This window comes from Tarenaya hassleriana, unplaced genomic scaffold (assembly GCF_000463585.1).
Source record: "Tarenaya hassleriana unplaced genomic scaffold, ASM46358v1 Cleome8, whole genome shotgun sequence".
NCBI classification, from domain to species: Eukaryota; Viridiplantae; Streptophyta; class Magnoliopsida; order Brassicales; family Cleomaceae; genus Tarenaya; species Tarenaya hassleriana.
In genome coordinates, this window is record NW_010970490.1 from 4,054,078 (window position 1) to 4,071,279 (window position 17,202).

General features: G+C 38.8%; 4 protein-coding genes across 5 annotated transcripts; 1 reads left to right on the forward strand and 3 right to left on the reverse strand.

Moving 5' to 3' along the window:
- Positions 1–2,284: 2,284 nt before the first annotated feature.
- Positions 2,285–4,289, reverse strand: LOC104802927. Its single transcript, XM_010526751.2, has one exon. The coding sequence runs from the start codon at positions 4,038–4,040 to the stop codon at positions 2,361–2,363; it is 1,680 nt and encodes a 559-aa protein (XP_010525053.1). The 5' UTR covers positions 4,041–4,289; the 3' UTR covers positions 2,285–2,360.
- Positions 4,290–6,094: 1,805 nt separating this feature from the next.
- LOC104802928 lies at positions 6,095–7,946 on the reverse strand. Its single transcript, XM_010526752.2, has one exon. It carries the CDS (start codon positions 7,932–7,934, stop codon positions 6,177–6,179), a length of 1,758 nt encoding a protein of 585 aa, XP_010525054.1. The 5' UTR covers positions 7,935–7,946; the 3' UTR covers positions 6,095–6,176.
- A 2,601-nt stretch (positions 7,947–10,547) lies between these two features.
- LOC104802929 (replication protein A 32 kDa subunit B) lies at positions 10,548–14,561 on the forward strand. Of its 2 annotated transcripts, XM_010526754.1 has the most exons (12): positions 10,548–10,634; positions 10,881–11,056; positions 11,677–11,781; positions 11,956–12,053; positions 12,157–12,198; positions 12,656–12,733; positions 12,954–13,032; positions 13,118–13,201; positions 13,288–13,364; positions 13,697–13,765; positions 14,085–14,192; positions 14,273–14,561. In XM_010526754.1, exons 1-11 carry the CDS (start codon positions 10,604–10,606, stop codon positions 14,167–14,169), a joined length of 924 nt encoding a protein of 307 aa, XP_010525056.1. In that variant the 5' UTR covers positions 10,548–10,603; the 3' UTR covers positions 14,170–14,192; positions 14,273–14,561. The 2 variants fall into 2 exon arrangements, with proteins under 2 accessions (XP_010525056.1, XP_010525055.1); XM_010526753.1 differs by having other exon boundaries at positions 14,085–14,561.
- Positions 14,562–15,557: 996 nt separating this feature from the next.
- On the reverse strand, positions 15,558–16,437 carry LOC104802931 (putative gamma-glutamylcyclotransferase At3g02910). Its single transcript, XM_010526755.2, has one exon. The coding sequence runs from the start codon at positions 16,241–16,243 to the stop codon at positions 15,713–15,715; it is 531 nt and encodes a 176-aa protein (XP_010525057.1). The 5' UTR covers positions 16,244–16,437; the 3' UTR covers positions 15,558–15,712.
- Between the last annotated feature and the right edge of the window lie 765 nt (positions 16,438–17,202).

Below are 17,202 nucleotides of genomic sequence, written 5' to 3' on the forward strand. Positions count from 1 at the left end.
GGAAGGAGAAAGTATGAGGAGGTTGGCGGTTCATCTCCGTCGGAGACTCGGCGCATTCCTTGTGGAAGTGACCCAAGTGGCAAGCGGTGCACCAGTAGCCGCGCGTCGACTCTTGACGAGGAACCCGCCACATTGACCGCACATAATGCAGCAGAAACCCGACATGTCGCATGGCGTGAAGACGTGAGGGTGGACTAACTCCTCCTCCTCCTCCTCCATCGTTGTCTGAATTGATTTCACCGTGGATCCCCGGGATTATAGCTGTGTTGTTTTGTAATTAAGAAACAACTATGGTCTCTATTCAACACTTCTCTTGATGTCCATTGACTTCGAATTTCTTCACAAATGTCAATTTCACGTTCATGAATCGTCACTCACTCCCCGGAGATTCCGGCCGTCTTTTACTTTGAAAGCTAAATAATTATCACAACGATCATAATTTGACTCTTATAAGATTTAACATTTTCAACGGCCGTGATTGCTTCTCACGGTGAGCTATTTTGTGGGCCATTAGATTGGTAGGGCCCAATTGCTGATTCAGCTTTTCAGTTAATGGAAATCGAATGGGTCAACATCAGTATTGACTTTGGGCTTCATAGGCCCAATGAGTATGACTCAATTATCATTAGTGGTCCACATAAGGCCCATTTATGGTTTTTGAAGAAAAAAATTACCACACGTGTAGTTGGTTTTTTGATTAAATTTTCCATTGTTTTTTAAAATTGAAATTGCAAATTTTTTGATAATACGTGATTTGCGAAGGGTGGAATTCGAACCCGGGGTGGAACACTCTTTGCGTATACCCATTTACCAGTTTTTAAAATTTTTCCTCTTTATAGATACGTTTTTGTAGGGTGGACGTTTCGAGATTCAGTTCGAAATTTTAACGGTTCGGTTTCGGAAACGATTTATTCGGTATTATAAAATTTATACCAAATTAGTACCGTATATTATTCGGTTCGATATTATGACGGTTCGGGATAGTACGGTACTAATAAATAAGTACCAAATAAGAACCGAAATAAAAACGGTTCAAAACGGTTCGGGACGGTTCGTGATATATTCATATAATATAAAAATAAAGGGAATCAACATAATAATTTTATACAACAAAATAAAAGTTTTGAACTTGTAAACTTGAAAAAAATTCAACATTAATCTCAATGCATTACGCAAACATAACTCTTAATATTAGTAAATATCATAATTAGCTATTAATATTAAATATTTTTTAATTAAAAAATAAAAATACCGAAATACCGTTCGGTATTTCTCGAACCGTTTCCGAACCGTTCAGTATTTCAAATTTCGTATCATTCGCTATTTTTATATAATACCAAACCGAACCGAAACCAAATTAATCGGTTCGGTACGGTTCGAGACTAGATTCCCGAACCGAATTGCCCACCACTAGTTTTTGGTATACAATTAAAATCATGCCGCGTTTTTTTTGTTGGTATTTGTGAATTGACGATTAAAGGCCTGGCGTTGTCAAATTCAGAATTTCCGGAAATCGCAGCCATTGGTTTGAACTTTGAAGTTCCATTAGGTTTCGGTTCGACGGAAAACCAGAAGATGTACGGCGGCGAGTTCGATGGCAGCGCCGCCTTCTCCGGCGGTGGTTCCATGCCTTTTCAGACCACTACGCAGGGCCCTGACTCCTTCTATTCCTACAAGGTAGCTTCTCTCTCGCTTGTATTGCGGTGTTTTAGTGAAGACCGAAAAGGAGAATGAGGTTTGATCGTTAACAAAAAAAAAACGAGAATGAGGTTTGATGGTACTGAAATCGGTCACGTTAAGATTCTGTAGAAGTTTTCTCTTGTATGATTTAGTGACTGAAAAAGCGTTTATTTCTCGGGAAAATTTGTTAGTGGGGAAAATGGTTCTGATATGCGCTTGTGGCTGAAAAAGCGTCCTACTCGAGTTTGATGTGTAATTCATCGGACTGAAGTCCACTATGATTCTGTTTGATTGCTGGGAAAATCATCCAAAATCTGGATGTCGGTGTTGGTAGCGAAATCACAGTAGTTCTTCTGCTCGAGCATTTTAAGGAAAGTTCGTGCTGATTGCGTGATAGCTAGGAGATAGTGCGTGGTAACATTGTACAACATTTCAGCTCTTACGGGATAGCTATCAGAATTTCCTCAATAGAATAAAGATCAATACCCCGTCTCTGATCTTCAACTGTTGTTGGCGACAAAAAAGTTTAAATTAATTCTGGATTCCATCACATTTTTTCTTTATATTATTTATCGGAATAATGTTTTTTTTTTCCTTCAGCCATCCTTCGGTCAGATTGCTGTTACCTTACCGTAGGACCTCCGCCCCCGAAGCGAAGAAAGAGGTCAAAATATATATTGCTATTCCAATGGAATGTTTAACCCAAAAGCCGAAAGGCAATTGAGAGTACAGAAATGAAGATCATTTTCCTTGAAAACAACGGGGAATGGGCAACGCTTTCCACATCGATGGCACAATGGTCGGCAACAACTGATATTCGCAGCAACTTCATAATCATCTTCCCCCCACATAAAGGAATAATGACCAGTCTTCACATATGGCTCTTCTCCCAGAATGCAATGGGCATGTACAGTGACACAACAACTGTCACATGTGTAGTACATTTCCTCCTCTGGTTCCATTTTCCCCTCGCAGATCTCACACCACCAGCTTCCTCCACCTATGGCGGCCTCTTCTTCACCACTGCCTCCAAGAACCAGAGGATGTCTATCTTGTTTGTACCTTACCTTTGATGGTAGAGTTATGCACTTGAAACAGAAGTTGAAGTCGCATTCAATGCACTCCATCATCTTTCCATTGGTATCTGCTTGTCCTTTGCAAACAGAACATACCTTGCCATCCATCGAAATTGAGATGGAGAAAAGAGGATGCGGATGGCGTATATGGATCAAGGGCTCGGAGACTGAAACACAATTCACATCTATGCTGAAATGACAATCCTCTGTGCAACACGTGTATACGAAGCCAAGACACAGCCTAAGACAAACTTCGCAATGCAAAATAGTCGATGTGTTGGCTTGTAGTTTGAGAGGGTGGGGATGTAGCATGCACCACGTCTTTTTTGATAGATTTGCACATGTTTCATGGAGACTGAAACGGCAACCAGATTGCGTGCAGCTGTAGATATTACCCGTATGAATACAAAATGGAAGAGCACATATTCTACAGTGTTCCCTTCCGTCAAAGCTTGCACCTTCCAGTTTCAGATGATGATCGTGACTGAAATGGTGTATTGTTTTCTCGTCTATAACCTCGAATGGCTCCTCGACATCTTCGAGTTCTTCGGGTTCTCCTTCGAGGTCTTTCCCATCCCACACATCTTTTCTTGTTGCACACTTTGAGTGGACGACATAATGGCAGTCGTCTTTGACGCAGGAATATGCCCCGTAATGGTCATGGACGACTTTGCGACAAACTCCACATGACCACGATGATTCATGAGGCGGTGGAGGGGGAGATGGAACGTAACAGAGACGGTGTGGTGGGTGGCGGGAGATCCTGATGAGGCGTGGTAAGTCCATACACTGCTTATGGATCATGACCCCGCATTCGAGACAAGCCCAAGGAAGAGAGGAAGGAACAGTCATTAGACCACAAGCATCACATGTGAAGGGACGTGGTTTGGGAAGGAGGAAGAGCTTATGGCAGTGACTCTTGGGCTGAGCCACCTCGAGAGCCGGTGGCTCCCTGACGTGACTGAGATGAACGCAGAAATCGCAGATCTGACAGTGATATGCCCATCCTAATCCGAGCTCTTCACCAGAATAACCGCATATAGAAGCTATAGCTCGATCAATGGGACGGAGAGAGAGAGGGTGAGTAGGGTGATAAGGGTGGTGATGGAGCTCCAATGGCGACTCTGCGCATTCCTTGTGGAAGTAACATTGGCACATCTGGCACCAGTAACTTCCAATTCCGGAGGAGTAGGACCAACAACAGCACAAATAGCAGCGGAAACATGACATATTACTCGGTGTCAAACGATGACGGTGAAAATGAAACTTGCCTTTCTCCTCCATCGCCCTCTGATTTGAGATGAGATGCTGTGTTTTTGTCTATCTCTCCATTTTCTATCTTCTTTTATATTAATATATAGACCTAAAGAAGAAGATGGGAAATGATGTAAAGACACCACCATGTGATTTCTTCACTTTCCCAGCTTCATTATATTATTTGTTTTTCCTCGTGGCGTAGGGAATATCAATGTCTTGTGAATATTTAAGATTTTGTTTATAAGAATCATTAATCAATTATTCATAGTGGTACACCTTTCGGCGTATTTGTTTAGACAAATAAATCAAATATAAATATATTTATTTGGTTTAGATTGTTAAGTTTTTTGTATTGTCAAAATTAGGGTTTTATTTGTCATATTGTAAATTCGGGTAATATTTTGATAAAATGACACCAAATTTGAGATTTTTCATGCAATTTTTCCGTTCCATTTTCGCCTACAGAGATATTTTTTTTGGTATAAAGTTAAAAATCATGCTTCTTGGCGTTTCCTATTCAAATTCAGAATTTGCGGAAACGCTGCCCGCGGTGTGAACTTTGAAGTTCCATTAGGTTTCAGTCCGACGGAAAACCAGAAGATGTACGGCGGAGATTTCGACGGAAGCGCCGCCTTCTCCGGCGGTGGTTTCATGCCTTCTCAGGCCACTACTCAGGGCCCTGACTCCTTCTCTTCCTACAAGGTAGCCTCCCTCTCGCTTCTATTGTTGTGTTTTAGGTGATGAGGGAGAAGGAGAATGAGGTTTGATGGTACTGAAATCGGTCACGTTTAGGATTCTGTAGACGCTCACTGGTATGCTTTATTCTCTTGCGCTTACTCTGTAATTATGTGATACCTTCGGTTATTCCGTTTGTTTCTCGGGAAAATTTGTAGCGGGGAAAATGGTTCTGATATCCGCTAGTGACTGAAAAAGGATCCTACTCGAGTTTGATGTGTAATTCATTGACGGAAACCCACTATGATTTGATTTTGTTGGATTGCCTGGAAAATCAGCTCCGACATAGATGACAGAACAGTCGGCAACAACTGATGTTGACTAGGGTTTTAAACTCGGTCACCCTTGGCGGGACACTATCGGCATCACCATATGGCTCTGAATAATGATATGTCTTCATGAGTGGATCATCTTCTAGGAGGCAACGGGCATGAACAGACACAACAAATGTCACAAGTGGAGGGTGGATTGGAAGATGGACCAACTCTCTCTCCTCCATCTCTCTCTCTCTCTCTCTCATGGCTATTTAGTCTCTCCTTTCTTCGTTATAATACACAGATCCCTCCACCCTCTTCTTCACGGCTGCCGCCAAGTCCAAAAGGATGTCTATCCTGCTTGTACCTTACTCTTGGTGGTAAGGTTATACATTTGAAACATAAGCATAAGTGGCACTCGATGCATTCCATAGTCTTACTGAAACAGTCTGTTCTCTTGCAATCGAAGCATGTTTTGCCGTGAAACAAATTCGACAAGGAGAACAGAGGATGTGGATGAGTTATATGGAGTAAGGACTCCCAGACGGCAGCACAATGCACGTCGATCTTGAAATAACAATCTTCTCTATCGCAACCGTACTTTAAGCCACTAAAGTACCGAAGACAAATGTCACACACATCCATCTCTGTTCCACATGTTTGTAGCTTGAGGCGATGGGATGTAACATGTACTCTTGGATCAGGGAGGAGGATTATTTGGATGAAAAGAGGAGGATTATTTAGTGTTTAGGATTTTGGAGGAGATTAGAAAATATTTGGAAGAAGAAAGAACTTGAAGATTTTGGAAGAGAAATGTTTTTCTAAATCTTTTTTTGTTTTCCTTTCTTCAAATTTGTTTGATTTCAAACTTCATACAAATACACATATTTATACTACAAATTTACACCTAACTACATATCTAACTTATTTATTAAACACATTTTTATCTAATTTTTTTCTACACATATTCTACACACTAGCCACCTCACCACACTATAATTTCATCATATTTTCACACACTAACATATTAATTATATTTCACACATTTTTATAGTAGTTTTATTTTAAAAAACCTACTTTAAAAATATTACAAAGAAAATAAAAACCGGATATCGGTCTTTTCAAATGTTTAAAAGAAAAACATTGTTCAAACTTAATGTACTTAAGTTTTAACTCAAAAATATAGGCAATAGTAAGTACAAAAATGACGATCATTTTCCTTGAAAACAATGGGGAATGGACAACGCCTTTGACATCGATGGCATAATGGTCGGCTACAACTGATGTTAGCTAGGATTTCAAACTCGGTCACCCGTCGCTTGTTGTAGTAGTAACCATCATCATCATCATCATAATCATCATCATTGAACTCTCTTGCAAATGGGTCAGAATAATGACCCGGCTTCAAGTGTGGATCCTCCCCCAGAAGGCAACTGACATGAACAGTGACACAACAAATATCACAAGTGTAATACAATTCTTCTTCCGGATTCATTTTCCCTTCACAAATCTCGCACCACCAGTTTTCTCCACCTACGGTGGCCTCTTCTCCACCAGCGCCACCAACAAGAACAAGGGGATGTCTGTCGTGCTTGTAACTTACCTTTGGTGGTAAGGTTATGCATGTGAAACATAAGTAGAAGTCGCATCTGATGCATTCCATCACCGTACTGAAATATTGTATTCTTTTGCAACCGGAGCATGTTTTGCCATACAACGAACTCGACAAGGAGAACAGAGGATGCGGATGAGTAATATGGAGTAAGGGCTCTGAGACAGCAGCGCAATGCACGTCAATTCCGAAATGACAATCCTCTCTGCTACAGTCGTACATTAAGCCACTAAAGTACCGAGGACAAATGCGACAGCCCCTCCTCTCTACTCCACATGTTTGTAGCTTGAGACGATGGGGATGTAACATATACCATGTCATTCTTGGTAGATTACCGCATGTTTCGTGGAGAACGAAACCGCAGTCGAATTGCGTGCAGCGGTAGATACTACCAGAATGGACACGAATGGGAAGAGCGCATATCTGACAGTGCTCGCTTCCATCTAACCTGGCACCATCCACCTCGTTCAATTCGAGATGATGTCCGTGAATGAAATGCCGTATAACTTTGTCATTTATAACCTCGAACGGCTCCTCCACGTCTTCGGGCTCTTCAGGCGTTCCCTCATGGTCTTGCCCGTCCCACACATCTTCTCGTGTTGCGCACTTTGAGTGGACGACGTAGCGGCAGCTGTTGGAACACAAATACGCCCCGTATTGGTTGTCGACCACCTTGCGACAAACTCCGCAGGACCATGCTTCATGAGGTGGAGGGGGAGGGGGAGAGGAAGCGTAACGGAGACGATGATGGTGGCGGGAGATCCGGATGACGCGTGGTAAATCTACGCATGATCCATGGAGCATGGCTCCGCATTGGAGACAAGCCCAAGGAAGAGAGGGAGAATCGATGGTTAAACCGCAAGCGTCGCAGGTGAAGAGGCGTGGTTTGGGGAGGAGGAAGAGCTTATGGCCATGGCTCTTGGGGTGAGCCACCTCGAAAGCCGGCGGCTTCCTGGCGCAAAGCAGATGGACGACGAATTTGCTGCAGGCAGGACAGTGATATACCCATCCTCCTCCAAGTTTTTCTGCGCAAAAACTGCAAATCTCCGAAGCTTCACCGAGATCACGATTAAGGGGACAGAGAGTGAGAGAGTGAGGAGGGTGATAAGGGTGGTGATGGAGCTCCAATGGGGATGCTGCACATTCCCTGTGGAATACGGCACTGATGCAAGTCTCGCAACTGTAACCATCCGAGTTGTTTTGTTTAGTACGACACATCTCGCAGTAGAAAATTGACATGTCACACGGTCTCAAAGGGTGAGGGTGGATTGGAAGATGGACCAACTCTCTCTCCTCCATCTCTCTCTCTCTCTCTCTCATGGCTATTTAGTCTCTCCTTTCTTCGTTATAATACACAGATGATGTTTCAATTCAATCATGAAGAGACCATGTGAATTCACTGTTACAAATTTTCGTTTTATTACTCATTCCTCGTGGGTCTGAATCTCTTCACGCCCCCCGCGACACAGCTACATTTTTTTTTATAATTTAAAAAGAAAAAAGAGAGGTTCCCATATTATTGTTCACAGCTAACGATGTTAACTAATAGTAATTACTATTTTAACGGAAAGTTATATCTTTTATTGTAATTAATTAAAATAACTATTTTTATGAAATGTTTTCTCTTTAAATTAATCAATTCAAAGTGCTATTTCCTATCTTGAAACTATATTATACATCAAAAGTGTATTTTTGTAATTCTATCTACACCACTTTTTTGAAAGCAATTACGCGTTTTGAAATGATGTAATTGGTATGACTTATAAGAGTTCGAAGGGGCATATTATTTTGTTGGTATGTATATTTTATACTCCTTTCTCCGTACCTGTCATTTTAGATTTTTTCACAGTTTTTTTAAAATATATAAAAAAAAAATGTCATATAGATCTACCAACAGTGGCGGATTTAATTTTTTTTCACTTGAAACATAATTATATATATATATATATATAATTTACAAAACTCTAAAAAAATATATCGTCACAAAAGGAACGTGTGTCTTATAATTGTATTACACTTTTTAAAATTTATCTATAATAATTTTATTTATAATCATCTAAAATATAAAATTTTCAACTAAACAAATTATATAATCATACTAGGATATTAAAAAATTGATCTGACATTATCTAAATATATAAGAATAAATTTATGAATATATTAAATATATAAAAATAAGTAAATAAAAAATATTAAATTGTTTAAATAAAAATCATAATTTTACATATATTTGATATTCTTAAGTTTTTTTTTTGTATTTGATTATGATTTGAATTGATGATGATGATTTTTCTATCCTATAAAAGAGAATCAAATTTGAAGAGTGATATAATCATTTAAAAAAAGAAAAAAAGATGAGACATAATATTTGATTAGATTTCTTCATATAAAAAATAAAAACAAAAGTAAAAAAAAATTACAACGGGGACACTTTGTTTGATATTATATTATACATATAAACAATTCTTTTTTTAAAATATGTGGGGGCCGGTGACCCCACTTGGTCTCACGTGAGTCCGCCTCTGTCTATCAGGTTTGAGTATTTTTTAATTAAGAATCAAATTTAAAATTTTCTTAAAAAACACCTAAAAAATATAAAGCGACACATGTTAAGATAAGAAAATATATTCTCTCAAACCGCAAATGGAGTATTTATTTATTTAAAATTTTCCTAACGTTTATCACTCGTCCCTTTCCTAGGCCTCGATCTCAGCACAATCCCCCGCTGTATCCTGTTTCAAATTCATTAGTTATATTACTCATTCCTCGTGGGTCTCAATCTCTGCACGCCCGGTCGGTACAAAGTTTTTTTTTTGGTTGAAATGTGAATATATTAATCAAAAGAAAGGATCAGTTACAAATATATCGGTTGCAAAACCGTATATCAAAATTGGAAACTTCCACCGTAAGGGATTGTACAAAGAGCCAACAGTAGCTAAAGATATCATGGTGGTCTTGTTAAACAAAACCAATCTTGCAAGAGCAGATTCTCTCCCGATGGCGAGCCTTGTTTGGACAAAATAATATTTCGCACTTATCGGTCGAGTTTGTATCTGAGTAAATCAGAGTCAGTTTGCAGGGAGCGGAAAATGCGATTATTCCTTTCCCGCCATATGAGGTAGATGAGCGTCTGCATTGTGATCTTAGCCAGGTCCTTCGTTGTCTGTCCCGGCTTTGTCCTGCTGCGTCAATCCATATGTGAATTTGCATGAGCTGTAGTGGAGGGTCTGACCTAAACCTGTCAGCATAGTGCTTCCATATCTCTGAACTAAATGTATATACAAAGATATTCACTTTATATACATGTATACATGCAAATAATCAGTATCACATAGAAAAAAAATTACAAATTTTTTAACAAAAAAAATTACAAATTCGACAACAATGAGCTTCTTGAACATTTATGGCACACAATCAACATGAGATGAGATTATTGAGTCAACTTAACTTTATCCAAAAAAAAAAAAACATTTGTCCTTTTGTTATGAGAATCTTTGTATTTTCTATTTTTTATAAATCTGAACACTATTAACATTCTTGGTGTGAGATTCTGAAATTATTACAGCATGCATATTTTATATAAAAAAAAACTTTGAGTCAATTTGGTGTTTGATTGTTCAACCGATAAAATGATGATGCAAAGAGTCTATCCTATTCGAATTTGAACTTCAAATTAAAAAAGAGAATATGTATATTCTAATCACATGGTATTGGGCTATATTAATCTAGATTTTGTCGGAGAACACCTTTACCTACATCCCAAAAAAGAGGTCAATATATTGCTATTACCATAATGATTAACTTGGATTCCGAAAAGGCATTCAAAATCAAAAGTATAGAAAGAAAGACCATTTGCCTCGAAAACAACGGGGAATGCGCAACGCTTTCCACGTCCGTCGGCAACAACCGATATTCGCCGTAACTTGGTAATCATCTTCCCCCGATATGAAGGAGTAACGGCCGGGCTTCACGTACGGATCCAAACGGGCATGTACAGTGACAACAACTGTCACATGTCAAGTACATTTCCTCTTCTGATTCCGTTTTCCCCTCGCCGACACTTGGATTTGGATTTGAACTTACAATCAACGAATTTGGTGCAATTTGTCAAATAGAGGTTTTCATTTGTCCAATTGTAAATTTGGGTAGTACTTTGACAAGTTGCACAAAATTTGGGATTTTTTATGGAATTTTCCCATTTTGCATACATATATTTTTTTTTGGTATTAAATTAAAAATCATGCTTCTTGGCGTTTTCAAATTCAGAATTTCCGGAAATCGCATTCCGCGGTGTGAACTTTGAAGTTCCATTAGGTTTCGGTTCGACGGGAAACCAGAAGATGTACGGCGGAGAGTTCGACGGCAGCGCCGCCTTCTCCGGCGGTGGTTTCATGCCTTCTCAGGCCACTACTCAGGGCCCTGACTCCTTCTCTTCCTACAAGGTAGCCTCCCTCTCGCTTCTATTGAGTGAAGAGGGAGAAGGAGAATGAGGTTTGATGGTACTGAAATCGGTCACGTTTAGGATTCTGTAGATGTTCTCTGTTATGCTTTATTCTCTTGCGCTTGCTCTGTAATTATGTGATCCCTTCGATTATTCCGTTTGTTTCTCGGGAAAATTTGTAGCGGGGAAAATGGTTCTGATCTCCTCTAGTGACTGAAAGAGGATCCTACTCGAGTTTGATGTGTAACTCATTGACTGAAACCCACTATTTTTCTATTGGATTGCGTGGAAAATCAGCTGGAAACTGGATGACGATGTTGGTAGCTAAGTCACAGTCACAGTAGTTCTGCTTTGAGTATTTTTAGGAAATTTCGTGCTGATTGCGTGATAACTATCTGGAGATAGTACGTAGAAACGTTGTTGTAAGAAGTTTCAGAATGAGGCATGTGGTATGGAATTTGCACCACATTTCAACTCTTACCATGTCAAAAGAATTACTGAATATTTGTGGAATTATTCAATAGAAGATAGACTGGATTTATCGAGTATTTATGTCGTCCGGGTACTGTCCTGGATTCCTCATGGAAAACAGCAAGTTACGAGTTTGTTTGTGTTTTACAGAATCGTGATGTCCGCACCTTGCTTCCCCTGACACTGAAGCAACTGAATAGTATATCTACAAATGGTGAATCAAACTTCTTCATAGATGGCGTTGAAATCAACACTGTAAGATTGTTTTGTTTTACTGCTGTTTTCACGTGCTTGTTATGTTCTGTCTTCCCTTTCATTTGGTCGATGTTTTCCTCCTCTTACTGTTTCATGTTCCATGTTTTGGTTATCAATGTATATACTTTTATTTATCCAGTCCATTATGTGAGTACATACATTGTCCATATTTAGGTTGCTATCGTGGGGCGGGTCTGTAGCATGGAGAACAGAATCACTCAGGTCGACTTTGTTATTGATGATGGGACTGGCCGAGTTGAATGTGTTAGATGGTACTTTGCTAGAATTTTATATATTAACTGGCTCAGTTTGAAAATGCTGTGAGCTAGAGAGCTTGATTTGTATGTTGCTGATTTACTGTGAGCAAATCTGCAGGGTTCATGAACGTCAAGACACAGATGAGATAGAAGCGGTCTCGTGAGTTCTTATTTGAATTTGTCTTCTAAATTTATTGAGAGTTGGGCAATATTTGTTTGTCATTTCCGGTTGTGCTTTTACAGATTGTTTGCTTTACCACATCAAATCACCGTTTCTTAAAATGTTCATGCAAATGAACGTTTGTTAGTACTGACTGCGGAGACTTCTATTCATATATCCTATGGAGTTAAAAGTATTGCATACTGTTTCCAATATGTTAATGTTTTCCCCCCTTTTTTTCTAATGAGAGCGGAATTGGGTTTTGAGTTGTGGACAAGCAAGATATGCTGTTACTGGTAGAAGTAGCCTGATCATTCTGCGATTCCTAGATGAAAAGTGTTATAACAATCTTGGTTTACGAATGTTTCTGTTTGTGAATTATGGCTACAAGTTCCTCTCTTCTATTTTCCTGCATTTAAATTTAGTATTTGATTTTGTTAGTGCCCATCTGTATTAGGCTGGGGATGTATGTCCGTGTGCATGGACACTTGAAGAGCTTCCAGGGGAAACGTTCCTTGAACATTTTCTCAATAAGGTACCTAATAAGAACCTCTGTGGAATACTTCAGTCAGCTGAGCGCTTGTCACAAAATGATTGACATAATGAACTCCAAATCGTGATTCCTTTTAGGTGATGATATGTCGCTGTGTCCTACTGTGTCCCCATATCTATATCCTACTGTACAGTGCATTGTTTTAGTTAATTATTATTCTGCCTTGAAAAGAAATAAACTCGAATCTCATGGTATCATCCAGGCCTGTCACCGACTTTAACGAGGTTGTGCACCACTTCATTGAGTGTATGTATGTCCATATGTACAACAGTAAATTAAGGGTATGAATCAAACCTACATCACAATTTAAACTTTGTTCCTTGGGTTATAATCTCTGACCTATATACTAACGTCCCTACACTACAGGGTGGTAATACTCCTAAGTCTCAAATGCCGTATTCGACAACGCCATCCTCTGCAAAGGGGTACCAAGCTGGCCCATCGAATCAGGTAGCAGACTCAATGTAGATAGCATATTTTTCGTTGATCTTCAATCTGATTTCCATGGCCTTCTGATCTTTTGAGTAATGTTTCAGTTCGCTGGCCAACATAACGATGCAATGCATGGCATAAGGCAGATGGTCCTGAATTACCTGAATCAGCCCGCTCACCTGTAAGTTCATATAACGTTTTTCTTACGGGTGAATTCTACCCTCCTACATGTTCAGAATCAAGATTCATCCCTTTTTTATGGGTAAAATAGACGATGCTCCTTTATCCTGAAAAAGAACCACTACAGCCTTGAATATTATATATATATAAATGTATGTATGTATGTATGTTTGTATGTATATATATGGCCTTAAAGTTAGTACCCTAGACAGTTGCAAACTAGAAATAACCTACAAAAACTTCCGATGTGAGTGCATTTTCTTACCGGTGAATTCTTTAGCTCTATGTCTGGTTGGTTTTTTTTTTTTTGCTAATGACGCCTTATCATTCCAGTGCGTCTGAAGCTGGGGTACATTGTGATATAATCGCCCGAGACCTTAGAGTTTCGCTGCAGAATGTCAGGTTTGTCCATGTTCCCCTGCGTTCATCATACCCAAACACAGTAACTAGGGTTTGCCAATTCGATTAATAACCGAATAATACATAACCATATCCGATATAAAAAGCAAACGGGTATGGTTCTTCTAAAACTGGAAAACCCAAATATTTCTTCAAAAATGAGTATTTATATCGATAAAAACTGAATCAAAACCAACCGAACAGAATTTAATTGTAGTATAAGAACCGAATTATTATAATTTTTAAAACCGAAATAACTTGATCCCCATATAACCGAACTAAACCGGAACCGAACTGTGGCTATGTATGTACGTATGGGCAGGGACGCTTTAGATCAACTATCAAACGATGGCTGTGTTTACTCCACAATGGACGAATCTTGCTTCAAATCAACAGCAAATGCTTGAATTTGCAAAGCGTAGATGCCAAGGTATCCCCCCCCCCCCCCAATTCCAATCATTTTGGTACCAAACGGAGTTCCCACAAGTTTTTATGAATATGCCTGCCCAGTGGTTTTGGACAGCGAATAGGCTTTAAGGTTTCGGATATCTGCATAGTCGTAGACTTCAACCTTATCCGATTTAAGTCCGATCAAGTACCTTTGGAGGAGGGTACACTGTTATGGGGCTTAGTCTTGCTTTCGAACATATGGTATTCTCTTCTATGTTTCAAGTCATAGATCGGATTAAATATTAAGGAATCACTGATTACTACGAGCCAAAATGCCCAGAAGCTTAGCAAATGAATAACAAGGATGACGATGTTTGATTGTTTTGTTAATCAAAACTATCTTCCGTCATTTTACACTTGCCCAGGTAGATCTTCCCTTTTCAATATGATTTTAGTTGATTTCGTCATTTTAAGTGTTTAATAGTATGAAATCATTAATCAAAGGGATTTGTCAAACAAAACATAGTTTTCAGACATCTCATTTCACGATAGGTCTGCTTTGTTCAGCTGACATGACTCGCGCTAGCCTCTGACTAATATATATATATATATACATACATATATAATATGCATGTTAGTTGAGATTCTCTGTTGCATCCTTGTTTAAACCATGCGATATGCATACAAGTCTGCAAATGTGATGTCAATAAAATTATTTATAAAAGAAATATTTGGAAGAAAAGGAGGCTACATGTAGCAATGTAAACAGCTACATGAAATTGCTAAATATTATAATATCGAATTTTTTATTACAAAGTTGATAGATTTATTAAACTCGGAGCAGGTTAATGTAGCTGGTTTTAGGATTTTCTTAGCATAGAAGCAAATTATATATGTATTTGCAACGTATTATGCGCTGCAAACTTTGATACGTAGAGGCGATGTGAAAAAAGATGGCGTAGGAATTCGTTAATTTTGCTTTGTCAAAGAGTAGAATGATTTTAAGTAGCCGCCGTCGGGGAACTCACGTTGATGGGTAGGTTGAAATATTCAGCCACGTTACTCTCGTTTGTTTGTTTTTCCCCAATCACCCAATGCTTATCATTCTATCTCTAATAATATAGGATTCATTTGAATCTAATTTAAAAATTGATTTAGTAACATTTTATGTAAATTAAATTAATTGAACGAAAGAAACAAATGATTTTTTATAAAATAATATTCGAATTGAATGTATGTGTAAATATAAATTGATTCCATTTGAAATTCAATAAAAACCTAATGAATTTATTTTTCTAAAAAAAAAGAGAGAGTATAAATTAAAAAAAAAAAGTTCCACTTCCAATGTGACCGTCAAATGTTCAGTTTTTCACAATCCACAAAAATTACCGTAACCAAAAGCCTGTAGACAATTGTGCAAGTTTTTAAAAAAGGAGGACAACTAAATTTATTAAAGGTTGGATCCAATAATGTTTTACACAACACCCACAAATCAGAGAATCTCGTGATTCTCTCTGGTCTTTTGATTTTTTCCATTTCAAAGAAATGAAAGAAAAAAAATCAGTCACAAGGAGAAGAGACGAAGATACGGATGTGATCCAAGAAGCTGAGATGCGGAGGACGATCCTTGCGCTTAACATATCCATTCGCCTCTTTCTCCGTGTACTCTCCGAACGATCTCCCTCCATTTCTCTTCCACAGCTCCTCCTCGTAGCTCTTGTGCGCGTAATACGCCTCCGCCCCTTCTACTTCTTCGTTTCCATCCGCCTTCGCCAATCGGATCGGGAGGCGGACGTAATGGCCGCGGCTTAACCCTTCGAGCTCGTCCAGCCGAGCCAGGCCTCGAGGCGAGACCGCGTAGAGCTCGCCGGTGACTCGGTGACCTGATCCCGGGATGTTGAGGAGAAACGGCACGCGGTAGGGTCCGCATACGAGGGGGAATTTCTCAGCGGTTTGGTAGATTCCTCTGAAGGAGGCGTCGCCGGAACGGATCAGGTCCTGCATCACGACATGGTTTGAGAATCCTCTCTTCAGCGTTCCGTACGTGAAGACGAGCGTCGTCGTTTCCGCCGCGATCGCTTCGTGTCCCATCGGGAAGAGAGGATTTGATAGTTGATGAGGAAGAAGAAGAAGAGGTAGGATCCAGGAGAATTTTCTCGGGAGTGTTTGGTTTGTGAGAAAATGAAGAGAGGGAATCAGATTCTGAATTTGTGATTGTAGAGAGAGAAAATTCAGGAATCTGATTCTGTTTTGTGCGATACATTTGGGGATACCGAAGACTCCTTTATATAGAGTGGCGAAATTCTTGAGTCGGGCGAATTATTTAAATATTTCCTTACAATAAAATACATTGGTAAAAATACCATTGATAATACACTTGAGCATTTTTAACAAATTTGGGTGAAAACGATATCAGATTATTTACTAACTTTGGGTTTATTTATTTTTTTGTTTTAAAACTATATTGTATAAGCCAATACATATAAAGTTTTCTCAAATTGGTTTTTTTCCCGAACCGAAATTTATATTTTCGGAAGAAAACAAAAAGAAAATTACAACAGAAAAGTGGCAGGGACACGTGGAAGGTTGATGAATCTGAGAAGTAGAAATAAATAAAACAAAGAGGATTCCACTTTGGCACTGAAGACAAACGTCAATTTTGCCCACCAATCTCCATGTATTTATATATGCAAAAAAAATGAAATAACATATATATATATATATATACGCATTAAATACATCAATAAAAAAGGAATGCATTTCTTCTCATCATTGTATGGTTCCGCTTAATTAAGCAATATATGTTCCAAATTCAGTTTAGAAAGATAAGAATAACATAAATTGTTAACAATAATGGTAAAAAAAATATTCGACTGTCGTAGAAATCCATATATATATATATATTGAATAGTCGTATAAATCCATATATTTTGGGTAGTTTTGTATAGATTTTGCAGTTTTGCATAAAAAACTTATAAAATTAAAAATAAAATAATGTGCAAAAATTTTATGGAGAAAGGGACCATGTGGGGGGGGGGGGGGGGGAAAAG